This window comes from Tamandua tetradactyla, chromosome 17, assembly GCF_023851605.1.
Source record: "Tamandua tetradactyla isolate mTamTet1 chromosome 17, mTamTet1.pri, whole genome shotgun sequence".
Lineage (NCBI taxonomy): Eukaryota > Metazoa > Chordata > Mammalia > Pilosa > Myrmecophagidae > Tamandua > Tamandua tetradactyla.
The window spans coordinates 48767937-48782103 of record NC_135343.1 but is presented as its reverse complement, the minus strand read 5'-3'; the positions used below and the strand labels follow the sequence as shown (position 1 = coordinate 48782103).

The following is a 14167-nucleotide window of genomic DNA, read 5'->3' as shown; positions in this document are numbered from 1 at the left end:
TATTTGCAGCTGTAATCCCAGAGCTAAACTCCCCTAAACCTGGAGTCAAAGCCCTGGGTTCTGACACCTGGTAGGCCTGATTCAATTCTGCCCCCATGGGTGATTTAGAGGAAATACACCCAAGTGTGCAAGTGTCCACACAGACCTTCACAGGCTGGAAGTGTAGAGGAGAAAAGCGTACAGGAAAGAGGTTGACACGCTGATGAGTTCAGTCACAACTCTCTAAGGTGGACAAAGCTGCTGCTGTCCTCTGCTTTTTTTACAAAGGCAAATCCCAGGACCAAAGAGGTGAAAATTTACCTGCCCAGGGTCCGGTGGTTAATTAACCACTGGACAAGGGATTAGAACTCATCTCCAGATGCCCTGGTTAATAATGAGTTTTCTTCCCACACAAGGACCTCCTTCCACTGCCCGGTTCCTGTCCTGCCCACCTTCCTCGGGACTCAGGGAGAGTGCATATCTAAACTAAACTGTCTTGGGCTCCCCTAGATTAACGAACCTCTACGTTGTTTTCAAGACTTGCTATGGGATAACAGACTTCCCCACCTCCCTTTTTGTTCTCCGAGCAGGTCGCCCCACGGAATGATAATGTCTACAAATTTTCCCCAAAATGCGTTCTCACCAAACACTGAAATTTCAAGAATGTAACTGAGCAACGCTTAGTCACGGCCTCATGCTACCCTCACCTAACCCGGGCCCTTCCAGCCATCCCCTCCCTCAAATCCCCAGGAGCCAATTCCGAAATCTCAAGGCACTCCATTCTGCACCGAGTGGCAGCACCTTGGGCCTGGCTCGGCCCCACCCCCATAGCCGGAGACCCGGAGAGAAAAGCCCCAGGTCCTTGCCCAGGAGGCTCTTTCTTGGGCAAAAGCCTGGGCCGCAGGGAAGGCTCCGGCTGGGGAGACTGCTGGGAGCGAGACGAGCAGTCTGGTCGCGGCCTAAGGCAGCCAAAAGCTCCTTTTCCGAACGACAAAAATCTCAAAAGAATCCGGGAAAGGGGGAGTTGGTGCCCGCGGAATAACTTTTAGAATCAAACCTGAAAGTAACGTCCAAAACCCGCCCCTAAACTGAAAGGGGCCCCAGGACGCAAGGCGGTGCGACCCCAGGCAGATATCGGGGTGTGTTTGGAGGTCGGGATATATTCGCCCCTCGCGGCGCCTCGGTTCCGGGTAAGGGGTGGGGTGCGCGCCGCTGGGCCCCTTCGCCGCTCCTTCCTGGGCCCGCTTCTCCCCAAGCCTCCGAGGAACGCCGAGGGGCCCATAAATCTCCTAAACGCGGTCCTGACGCGCGGGACGCCCCCCGGGAGCCCCACGCGGCCGTGAGTTTCCTCCCCCAGCCAGGATTCTCCCCACGTGCTCGGTCCGGAACTCGGGCTGCAAGAGAGGAGCCTCTCCCACGTGGGCCCCGGCAGTCACTGACTACGTGCCGGGTGACCCGCCCCTCCTGGAAAGAAAAAAAAAAGAGGGAGCGCGCAGGGTGACAGAGGGAGGGAGCCCGGCGGCGCGCAAGCCCTAGAGCCTCGCACGCGCGCACACGCCGGCCCGTGCCGAGCGGACGTGGCTTCTCGCGCCAAGGAGTTTCCCGGCTGCCCAAACGTTTTCCGTGCCCCCGGCCCAGAAGCGGGGGGAAGGCAGATACCCGCGGAGAGTCCCCGCCGGGAAGGCCCCGGGGCCAGGCAACTTTTCCGAGGCGAGCCGCCGCTCCAGCCCACGCTCCCTTACCTTCTGCACTTGGTCGTGGTTGAGCTCGGTGAAGAAGTAGGCGAGCAGATGCGAGGCGATCATCCTGCCGCGGCCCGACGGCGCCCACACGGGAAGCGGGAGCTGCAGCGCGTGCTGGGGAGGCGGGCGGCGTGAGGGAAGCGCTGTGTACCGCGGCTCCGCAGCGGGGAGTCCCGGCGGCGCACAAAGAAGTCTAACGGTGACGGCGCGCCCGGCGGGGGAGCTCTCGGGTTTCTAGAAACAGGTTTCTGGAGTCACAACTGCGAGCCGGTGCCCAAGTATCACTCCGGGTGACGTGTGGGGCAGTTCCCACGATCGAGGTTTTAACTTCAGCCACTGGATCACTCAGGCTCAACTTGGGGAGGCTCGCCGCCCGGCTCCGCTAGGACGATCGGACTTCTCTGGCGCTTTGTCCCCGCGCGATGCTCCCACCCGCGGATCTCCTGAGCTTGGCCACACGGCGGTGCTTTGCGGCGGCCCGGGGACTCTCCTGCGCTAGAGTTTCGTGCAACAATGTGGCTTATTGAGGGGCCGCCGGCTCGCGGGCCGCCCGCCTGCTGACGCGCGCCCGCCTATTGGCTGTGAGGGGAGGGTGTGTGCGCCCGCGGGCCGCCGCCGCGGCAGCCCAGCCAATCGGCGCATCCAGCCCGCGGGTGCGGCCGCCCCGACACCCGAGCCGGCCCGCTGGAGGGGCGCGCCGGGGGCGGGGGGCGGGGCCAGGAGGCTGGGATGGGACGTGTGGTCCGTGGCTAGCCGCTGCTGCTGAAAGGCGCGTGAGCCACCGCCGCGTCAGGCTCCGCCATTGGGTGGGGGGCGCGTGAGCGCGGACTCTGGGTGTGGAGAGACTGGAAAGACGGGTCATCCGCCCAGCCTACGCCCTGGACGGGGAGAAAGACGACGCCTGGCCTCTCGGAGTCCTCTGGGGGGTTCCCACTGCCGTACCCTCTGCGGGAGCACCTGGTTCTCACCTATTTCGACTGAGAGCGCACTGATGCAAAGTGAGCCTCGGTAACTGCTGCTTACTCTATTCCAGGCGTTCCAAAACTCGGCCCACTCTCACAACACCGATGTGAAATAGTTTTACTAATCCCATTTTGCCGATGAGGAAACTGAGGCCAGAGCCATGATCACACAGCTAATAAGTGGCAGATGGGGAAAGGAACCTATGTCCCTCTGACTTTGATGCTCTATTCTTTTCCCCAGTATCCTATTCTGGACGCGTGGGTGAAACTGGAAGCAGAAGTGTGTAACTGTGTGTGTTTCTGGACATGTGTTGGAGTGGGTTTTGAATGGGGGAGGAGTGGGAGACCCAGCCATAGCTAATGCCTGGCACCAGACTACACTTTTATATGTGAAGGAAGCTGTCACAAATAAAATAGTACAGCAGGCATGGCACTGGTGTCCCTAGGTGAGTGGCAATCCCTGCCCTGGGGAGACCATCTGAAGGGAGGATGGAAGTCTGTCATGTTCTACTGAGCAGTGCCTCTTTATCTCACGAGCAACGGAGTCCTATCTACAATGCGTGCGAGTTTTATTACACAAGCTCATCCATGGAATACAAGATTGTATAGATAAGCAGATTAAACAAATGCATCCCTGATCCAACCTCTAAGCAAAACATGAAAGCTGTGCATCCTTGCCAGCTACACATCCTCCCTCCTGCTTCCCAGGACTCCAGTCAGCCTTGCACCCCAAACTGGTTTTATCATAATCACCATCATGACCCACATATTGCTAAGCCCTGTATTCTTCTCTGCCCTTGCCTTACTCTACCTCTCACAGGGTCCTGGAAGCCCCCTCTCTTGGCTTCTTTCTAATCTCATTCCCCATAGTTCTCTTTCCTTCCTGACCTCCTCTGTTGGTGAGGCCTGGATTATTCCAGGACCATCCTCCACCCTCTTCTCTGAACTAGTTGCACTCTTATGCCTGGGTCGCCCCTCCCAGCCCTGTGACTGTTAGCTACACAGTGATGATTCACAAAGGTGAATCTTCAGTGATGAGCTGTCCTGGGCTCTGAACATCTATCTCCAACTGCAGTTTGTGGTCTGCACTAAGGAACTAGCATCTCACACTTCATATGTTCAAAACAGAGCTCACTTCTGTTTGTTTCATCCCAAATCTCTTACTTTCCCAGTTGTCTCAGCAACTGGCAGCCCCATCTACCCTGTAACCATGGATTCCTTCCTGCCGCTCACCCTCACATCCAGTCAGTCCATTAGGAAGCCATCAGTTCTACCCATAAAACAGCCCTGTATCTGGACCTCTTCTCTCCATGTCCATGGACACCTCTTCAGCTAAGCCACCAAGGAGTTGGCCGGAGCTACTGCCTCCTCTTCCTAGCGGGTCTCCCTATGTCCACTCTTGTCCACCTCCACCCCTGCTCCTATAATGCTTTCTTCACCTAGGAGCCAAATATAAATACAAATCAGACCATGTTTCTCCCTAGTTCAAAGGCATTCAGTGGCGTTCAGTCATAGCATAAAATCCTAATTCCTAGGCAATGATCATTAAAACTTTATCTGATACGGATCCTGCCTCCTCTCCACTGGAACCCCTTCTACTTTCCCCCAGTACACTACTTGCCACTCACACTAGCTTGTTTTCCTTCCCACCCAAGGGCCTTTCCTGTTCCTATTTCTTCTGTCTAGAACATTCTTCCCCAGGACTGTGTCCAGCTGACTCTTTGAAGTTCCACTCAAATGCCACCTCCTCAGAGGGCTTTCCTTGGCCATATTGTCTCAAAGAGCTTCCCAGGTCACTATCACATTATCCTGATTGATTTCCTTCATAGCCTTTAGCACTTTTCGGTATTATCGCATTTACAATTTGTCCATTGTATACATTTTTTTCTCTCCTGGCTAGACTGAGCTACGCAAAGATGAGGTCTGCCCCTGTGCTCTCCTCCATGTCTGCAGTATCTAGAATGGCACCTGCAGTCTCAGAGGAGTCACACGACAACTATTTGTTACATAAATTAATAGAAAAAAATATCAGAGATTAACCATTATTTGTGTTTTGTCTGACAATATCTAAAGAGAGTGTGTTTATAGTTTTATATATTTTATATTTCTTAAATTTTTCTCATCATTCCATCTACCCAGTTCACAGACTCAACATCTCTCACCTGATTGCAACACCTTCCCAACTGGTCTTCCCTCTTTCGACATAGATCCGCCACAGATACATAGAGTTAGGGATCCAACAGAAGTTCTTAAAGAAAGAAGTGATGTGATCAGATCTGCATTTTTTAGGGTAGTAACTGCCTTCCATGTGGATGGGGGGAAAGGGTCAGAGAAGGAAGAGAAGTGAAGAGGACAAAGAATAAAAAAGAGAAGAGAAGAAAAGGGAAGAGAAATGGGTCTGCAGGAAGAGCAGTAGCTGTATGATATGACAAGGACCTGAACAAAGGGGAGAGCAAGACAGAGAGTCTGGCTGTGGGTTTGAGAGATGTTTCAAAGTCAGAGGTACAACTGATGCACTGGCTAAAGGTGAGTGTGGAGACGAGGATGCTGCTGCCTAGAAACACTCAGAAACCAGTAGTAATTGCTACACAACCCCCTAAGCCCCAGCAGGTTGAACTGAAACCCATAAGGTCTTGCCAGCTGTCATTCCCTCTCTACATGCCATTTTAGGGCTGTGTTCTCCTCTCCAAGTCTCCCCTTAAATTTCATGTGGATTAGATAATAATCGCAAGATGCTGTAAATATGCAGTGTCTCTTATGAGGCTCACAATCAGGTGGCTGGGGGAGGTACTGTCATAAGCTCCAATTTATACTTAACAAACCAAGGGGAGGTCGCTCACACAAGGCTGAAACTCGTCTTTAACTTTTCTGGCTCCAAACTCCATGTTCTGCAGTTTGTTATGTATTGACTCTTAGATCTCTCTCTCGCTCACACACTCTCACACAGAGACACACACAAATGTTGAAGACATCCATATGCTTTACACTCCACGGCCCCAAGGGAGGAGTGAGCAAATATTTGTTAAAGCTTACAGGGTTCAGGACACTCTGCTCTGTGCTATGAGAAATACAAAAGAAACACAAGAAGTAGTTCTTGCCCCTCAGAAATTAACTGTTTAGTTAGAGAAATAAACCAATACATAAAACAATTATTAGGAAAATCTATAATTAAAGGCAAGTCTGTCTGTGTCACTATGTACAATGGCATTTTGGAGGAGGAAGAGGCAGAGCCAAACGCCAAGAACAGCCAAGGGAGGTCTGGCAGGTGCCTATGCCGGCAGTTCCATTTGACAGCAGGTCGGCACTGGTCCCAAGGAGGACTGACCTGAGCCTGACTGTCAGGCTTCATGGAGATGTCCTGGGAAGAGGCCACGGTGCCAAAATACCCTGTCTGCCAAATATTCCTTTTTCTATTTAGGAGTAATCAAGTCTGCAGGCTAAGTGATGGGATGATGTGGAAAATTTTAAGACTGTGGATAGGCCTTCCCTGAATGTAAAGATTCACAACCCCTTGTGTTTTAGTGTCCTAGGCTACTTAAAGAAAACACCATGAAATTGCTCAACTTGAACAATGACAATTTATTAGCTTATGGTTTTGAAGCCGGGAAAATGTCCAAATCAAGGCATCATCAAGGAGATGCTTTCTTCCCAAACGCTGGTTGCCAGCAGTCCTTGGTTCCTCTAACAAATGACAAGGTCAGGCAAGCATTGCCTACGAGGCAATGCCCTAACCATTACTATGAGGATATTTCATGGCTGGTTGATAAACTGGAAGGCTGGTTTATTAAATCATTAGATGATTGCAGCTGTGGCTGATTACATCTCCAGAGAAGACTACAATGTATAGTATATCCACTATTTCAGAATCACCTGGGAGATTTCAATATTCCTGATGTCATATAAATAATTAACAGACATTCCCAATAATGTAGACAAAAAAGTCAAGATGCCTAGGAACTTATATGACCAAGAAACTCCAAAGGAGACTACAATGTGTTGGGAAGCTTTTCTTCATGAATTTCAGTTCTTCTTGGGTTAATCTCTCAATTGTAAATACAATACCAATTAAAAATAAGGATTTTTTAAAAATAAAAATGCCAATTCTAACGTCCATGTGGAAAAATAGCACATGAACTTTTCTGCAAACATTCTGTAAACCATGGTATAAATTGTGTAGTTTGCTGTTTTAATATCAGACTGGTAAGCCCTTTCTAAAAAACAAAAAAACTAAAAACTTAAATGTCATAAAAGAAATGATTAATAAAAGAGAGTATTAAGCAAAGTCAAAAATCAACCTAAGCAAATATAAATATATGGGGCAAGAGACTAATTTTTCTCCTATATAAAGAGCTTCTTCTCATTAATAAGAAAAAGAAAATCCAACCACCCTTGGGGAAAGGATACAGACAAAGAGTTTACAGGAAAGGAACAAATGGCTATTTGATATATGAAAAGATGATTAACATCACTCAGAATAAGGGCAAATGCACATTTAAAATATACTGTATACCATTTTCAGCCATCGATTTGGCAAAAATTAAATAATAATAACACACATTATCATGGGAAAAGAGGCACTGTTTCTCCCACAATGTTTTGAAAGAGAACACAGCCTTCTTGAGCCTAACATGACAGTGTCCATCAATTTCAGCTACACCTGTTGGACTGGTTTGAAAGTGCTGTATACCCCAGAAAAACAATGTCCTTCAATCCTGATTCAATATAGTAGGGTGGAAACCTCTGGTTAGATTGTTTCTATGGAGACTGATCCACTCAATTGTGGGTGTGACCTTAGACTGAATTACTTCCGTGGAGATGTGTATGCCCAATTATGGGTATGGTTTTTTGATTAGATGGAGATACGCCTCCATTCATTCAAGGAGGGTCTTGATAAGTTTACTGAAGTCCTTTAAAAGGGGAGCCATTTTGTAGAAATGCAATTGCTTCAGAGCTGACAGAGATGCAGATATTTGGAGATGCTTGGAGTGCCAACAGAGAGAGCAGATGCCTAGACACAGATAAGTTGAGATTCAGAGCCCAGCAGATGTCACCATATGCCTTCCCATGAGATGCTAAGCAAGCCAGAACCCAGAATTGGGTCCCAGAAGAACTAAGTAAAAGCCCACAAATGCTTAAAGAGGAAACCACTGGCATCAGAAGCTGGAAGTAACAGAACCGGGAACAAGGACCAGCAGATACCAGCCACATGCCTTCCCATGTGACAAACATTGGCCTTTCTTGAGTCAAGGTATCTTTCTCTGGATGCCTTAGTTTGGACATGTCTGTGGCCTTAGAACTGTAAACTTGCAACTTAATAAATTCTCTTTTTAAAAGTCATTCCATTCCTGGTATATTGCATTCTGGAAGCATTTAGCAAACTAATATACCTACCCTTTCACCCAGCAATCCCATTTATCTTACAGGTATATACACTGCCTGTGTAAGGTATACTGGGTACAATTCTGAGTACGATTATTCATTGGCACATCATTTGTCATAGCAAGCCTGGAACCAACTTAAATTTTAATGTTTGGGAACTGGTTAGATTGATTGCACCATATCCATACAATGCACCAGGGTAAGTGCTAAATCAAGAAAAAGGACACTTAAAAGCAGTAAGATATCTTGGTACCTTGGCTGGTAGTAACAGAAATTTAAAATTCCCTAGAGGAGATCAGCAACAGATTGGAGTTGGTAGAAGAAAGAATCAGTGAACTTGAAGAGAAGACCATTGAAACCATTCTATCTGAAGAGCAGAAAGAGGTAAGAATGAAGAAAAGTGAACAGAATCTGAGGAACCTGTGGGACACCATCAAGTGTATGCACTGTAAGAGTCCCCAAAAAGTGAAGAAACAGAGGAAGAGGAAGCGAGAATATTTAAAGAAATAGTAGCTGAAGTCTGCCCAAATTTAAGGAAAGACCTGAATATACACATCCAAGAAACTCAACAAACTCTAAAACTCCAAACAGGATAAACCCAAATAGACCCATTCTGCACCATGTTATAATCAAACTGTTTAATGGGAAGAGAAAGAGAAAGTTCTGGAAGCTGCGAAGGAAAAGCAACATGTCACATATAAGGAAGACTCAATGAAACTGTCAATTTCTCATCAGAATCCATGGAAGCAAGAAGGCAGTGGAAAGAAATATTTAAAGTGCTTGAAAGTAAAAAATTGCCAACTCAAAATTTTGTATCTGGAAAAACTGTCTTTCAAAAATGAGGAAGGAATAAAGATATTCCCAGATACTCAAAAGCTGATTGACCGACCCTGCAAGAAATGCTAAAGGGAGTTCTGCAGATTGAAAGGCAAGGGCACTAGACAATTGACTGAAATCACATGAAGAAATAAAGAACTCTAGTAAAGATATTGACATGGGTAAATATAAATATAAGTACTATTGTATTTCATATTTATAATTCCACTTTTGCTTCCTACAGGATCTAAAAGGTAAATGCATAAGATGTACTTACAAATTAATGGTTTGGAGCTCATAATGTAGACATACATAATTTGTTATAAGAGCTACATAAAAGATTGGGGATAGAGGAGTATAATAGCATAGTTTATGTATGCCATTGAAGTTGTTAAGCTGGTTTCAAAGCAAACAAGATTTAGGATGTTAAATTTAAGACTCACGGTAGCTGCAAAGAAAATACACGAGAACATGTAAATTCATAGAGCAAGAAAGCAGAGTACAGGTTACCAGGGGTGGAGGGCAGGGACAAAGGGGAGTTAATGCAAAATGAGTGTAAGGTTTCTGGTTGAGGTGAAGAGAAAGTTACAGTAATAGATGGTGGTGAGGGGACTGCAATTGAGAAGGTGATCAACTCCACTTGGGGAATTGTATGCTTGGGAGGAGTTGGAATGGGAAGATTTGTCTTGTATATGTGTTTGTATATATTGTATATATGTTTCCACAATTTAAAAAGAGATAAATTATAGAGATAATGACAATTAAATGCAATACATGATACTGGATGGGATCTAAGAATGGAGGAGAAAAGGCTCAAAAGGATGTTATTTGGGACATTAAAAATTGGAATATAGAATGTAAGCTTTATATCAAGGATAAATTTCTTGAACTTGATAACTGCACTTAAGGTGATTACATAAGTAAATATTCTTGTTTGTAAGAAATGTACATGGAAGAAATTGTGTGTTCAAGGAGTATGATGGGTGCAACCTGCTCTCAAATGTTCAGAAAATAAATAGGTAGATAGAAAGATAGAATGATATGGCAAAGGTAGCAAATTGTTGCAATTAATGGATCTGGTATTTGGGTGTGGAGTGTGTTGGTGTTCTCTATATGGGGTTTGTATTGTTTTTGCAACTGTCCTGTAATTTTGAATAAAGAATTAAAATAAATAAATAAATAATAAAAAGTATTAAAAAAAAAAAAAAAAAGCAAAGACCTGTACAACTCAAAGAGAGAACCCTAATGTAAACTATGGACTTTAGGTACTAAGAATGTATCAATATTAGTTTATCAGTTATAACAAATATAATGCACAGGAATGCAAGGTGTTAATAATAGGGGAAACTCAAAGTTAACATCATACTCAGTGGTAAAAGACTAAAAAGCTTTCCCTCTAAGCTCTGGAACAAGGCAAGGCTGTCCACTGTCACCACTATTATTCAACATTGTCCTGGAAGGTCTAGCCAGAGTAATTAATCAAGAAAAAAAAGGCATCCAAATTAGAAAGAAAGAAGTAAAACTTTCACTGTTTGCAGATTATAAGATCCTACATATAAAGAGTCCCAAAAAATCTACAACAAAGCTACTAGAGCTAATAAACAAATTCAGTAAAGGGTAGGGTACAAGATCAACACGCAAAAATCAGTAGTGTTTCTATTCACCAATAATGAGCAAGCTGAGAAGGGACATAAGAAAAAAATCCCATTTACAACAGCAACTAAACGAATTAAATATCTAGGGACACATTTAGCCAAGGATGTAAAGGATTTCTACACAGACAGCTAAACTTTCCTAAAAGAAATCAGACATAAATAACTGGAAAGACATTGCATGCTCATGGGTTGGAAGACCAAATATTGTGTTAAGATGTCAATTCTTCCAAAGCAATTTACAAATTTAATGCAATCCCAATCAAAATTCCAACAGCCTTCTTAGCAAAAGTGGAAAAGCCAATCATCAAATTTATTTGGTAGGGTTAGAGGGCCTGAATATCCAAAACTATGCTGAAAAAGAACAAAGCTGGAGGGCTCACATTTCCTGACTTTAAAGCTTATTACAAAACCACAGTAGTTAAAATAGCATGGTACTGGATGGACAGATGCCTAGACCAATGGAAATGAATTGAGAGTTCAGAAATAGACCCTCACATCTATGGCCAATTGATTTTTGACAAGACCATCAAGTCCTATTCAGTCAGGAAAGAATAATCTCCCTAACCAATGGTGGTAAGAGAAATGGATATCTATATGTAAAAGAATGAAAGCAGACCCCTACCTCACACCATATACAAAAATTAACTGTAAATGGATCAAATACCTAAATTTAAGAACCAGAACTCTAAAACTCCTAGAAGAAAATGTAAGGAAGCATCCTCAGCATTTTGTGTTAGGAAATGGTTTCTTAGACTTTATACCCAAAGCACAAGCAACAAAAGAAAAAAATAAATAAATGGGACCTCATCAAAACTTAAAACTTTTGTACCTCAAAAGACTTTATCATTAGAGTGAAAAGATAAACTACTCAATGGGAGAAAATATTTGGAAACCACATATCCAATAAGGGTTTAATATCCAGGATCTATAAAGAAATCCTATAATTCTATAACAAAAAACACACACAACCCAATTTAAAAAAACACGCAAAGCACTTGAATGGGAATTTCTCCAAAGAGAAAATACAAAATGGTCAAAAAGCACATGAAAAGATGCTCAACATCATTAGCTACTAGGGAACTGCAAATCAAAACCATAATAAGATACCATTTCACATCCACTAGAATGGGTACTATTTTTTTTTTTAATGAAAATTACAAATGTTGGAGAGGATGTGGAGAAATAGGAACACTCATTGATTGCAAGTGGGAATGTAAAATGGTATCGCTGCTGTGGAAGACAGTTTGGTAGTTCCTCAGAAGGTTAAGTATAAAATTGTCATATGATCAGGCAATCCCACTTCTAGGCATATACCCAAAATAATCGAAATCAGGGACTCAAACAGATATTTGCATGCTGACGTTCATGGCAACATTATTCCCCATTACCAAAAGATGGAAGCAACCCAATTGTCCACCAATCAATGAATAGATAAACAAAATGTGGTATATTTGTATAATGGAATATTCAGCCATAAAAAGGAATAAAGTTCTGATGCATGCAACCATATGGATGAATGGTGAAGACATCATTTGAGTGAAATAAGCCAGACACAGAAGGACAAATATTGCATGATCTCACTGATGTAAAATAATTAGAATAAGCAAACTCATAGAGTCAGAATCTGGAGTAGAGGTTGCCAGGAGCTGGGTTGGGGGTGGGGAATGGGGAACTAATGCTTGAGTTTCTATTTGGGTTGATTATGAAGTTTTGGTAATGGATGGTGGTGATGGTAATACAACACTGTGAATGTGATTGACAGCACTGGATTACGTGTGTGAATGTGGTTGAAAGGGGAAATTTTAGTTGTATATGTTGCTAGAACAAAAATTTTTAAAAATACATAGGACTCTACAGCACAAACAGTGGCCCTTTTGTCAAAGATAGACAATTAGAAAAATGTTTTCATGAATTCTAACAAATATACCACATTAATGCAAGGTGTTAATGATAGAGTGGTATATGGGAGCTCTGTATTTTATTCATGACTTTTCTTTAAATCTACAACTTCTGTAGTAATAAAAATAAAATAAAAAATAAAACTTGGTGTGATTGGGAGAAAAACACACAGAGAGAGAGAGAGTGTGGGCTAAATGAAGAGTAGCCTAGAGGAGCTCCATAAGAAATCATAATAACAATAATGTGAACTATACATGTGGGGGTTATAAGGGAACTCTCTGTACTTTCTGTGAAGGTTTTTCCATATACCTAAAACTTTTTCAGAAATAAAGTGTATTAATAATAAAGAAGGAGGAGGACAAGGAGGGACAGCGGCGGCACTTGTCCCAGCAGGAATGAGTACAGGCACTGCTTGTGGCCTCTCCAGCAGCCCAAGGGTGTCTCTCTCTGTGCCACTTTTTCCCTATGACTTCAGTTGGGATAGTTTCAGATGCAAGTAACAGAATACTCTGGCTCCAACAATAAGGATATTTGTTGTTTGAAATAAAAAGCAGCCCAGCGGTGGGCCAGGCTCCAGGCCACTGCATCAGGGCTCTGGCCCTACCTCTTTGAGAATATCTTGGCTCTGTCTTCCTCCCCACGTTGGCCTCATCTCTGAGCTGGTGGCAAGACAGCTGCAGCATGTGAGGCTTCATCTACAAACAACCAGGACCAGAGAGAGAGAAAAGGACTGTCTTCTCCTGGGTCTCTTTCTTGTGAGGGATAAAAACATTTCCTGAAACTCCCCAGCAACTTTTTTTACCCTCATTCTCATTAATCAACTTGTTACCTGTCCATTCTTAAACCAGTTACCTAGAAAGAGGAATAGGTTATTGTGGTGGGCTTCCACCAGTGGTTCTCAACTAGGTGTGATTTCACTCCCTGGAGACATTTGGAATATCTGGAAACATCGTTGGTGTTTCATCTGGGGAGATGCTACTGGCATCTAGTGGGTAGAGGCCAGGGATGCTGGTAAGATGTGCTACAATACACAGGTCAGTGCCCAACAACAGAGAATTATCCAGCCCAAAACGTCAATAATGCCAAGACTGAGACACACTGGCCTAGACTGGTCAGATTCCACCACTGGAGCTGAGTCCTTTGGTGGATTTCCCCAACAAAGTCATGTTTATTTAGGGAGAAGAAGGAATGTGGTAGACAGCCAATCACATCCCTACATCATAACTTCACTAGAGTCGGGGTCCCACACCTTCCTCCTGCAGGGCAACCTGGACAGAGAATTTAGAAACTGTTAGTCTGATCACAATAGACTACATGGACCTACAGTCCCAGAATATAGTAATGCCAACTTTCTTTATTGAATATTTTTAGTTCTGCAGAGAATGTGAAGCCTGGCACTCAAAATGGCAATAGACTCATTGGTCAGCCAAAGAACTTTACAAAATTGCCTCTTTAAATTTTTATCAAAGAGGAAAATGACATCACAATTGTAGGATTTTAGTGATGAGGGAAAATGTGGAGTTGGCTGCTCCTGTTTGCAACATTGGTTGGTATCTCAAGGAGACATGGGAGTTTAGGGAGCTAGGATTAAAGTAGCAGCTAAAACATCCAGAAGAACAATGTGGCCCTGTTCTTTGTCTTTTGATGAAACAGTTATTTACCCAATATCTCTTTGGCCTGAAAACAATACCATTAATTACAAAGACTAAATATTTTTAGCAAAAAAACAGAGAGC

The 14167-nt window shown here is 44.1% G+C and overlaps 1 protein-coding gene across 1 annotated transcript in view; it reads right to left on the bottom strand.

The window, feature by feature from the left end:
- Nucleotides 1-2275, bottom strand: part of HK2 (hexokinase 2) — a 62797-nt gene extending 60522 nt beyond the window's left edge. Inside the window, exon 1 of the mRNA XM_077134685.1 lies at nt 1722-2275. Coding sequence (XP_076990800.1) covers nt 1722-1784 — 63 coding nt within the window. The 5' untranslated portion in view covers nt 1785-2275. The remainder of the gene's footprint in view (nt 1-1721) is intronic.
- Nucleotides 2276-14167: the final 11892 nt, after the last annotated feature.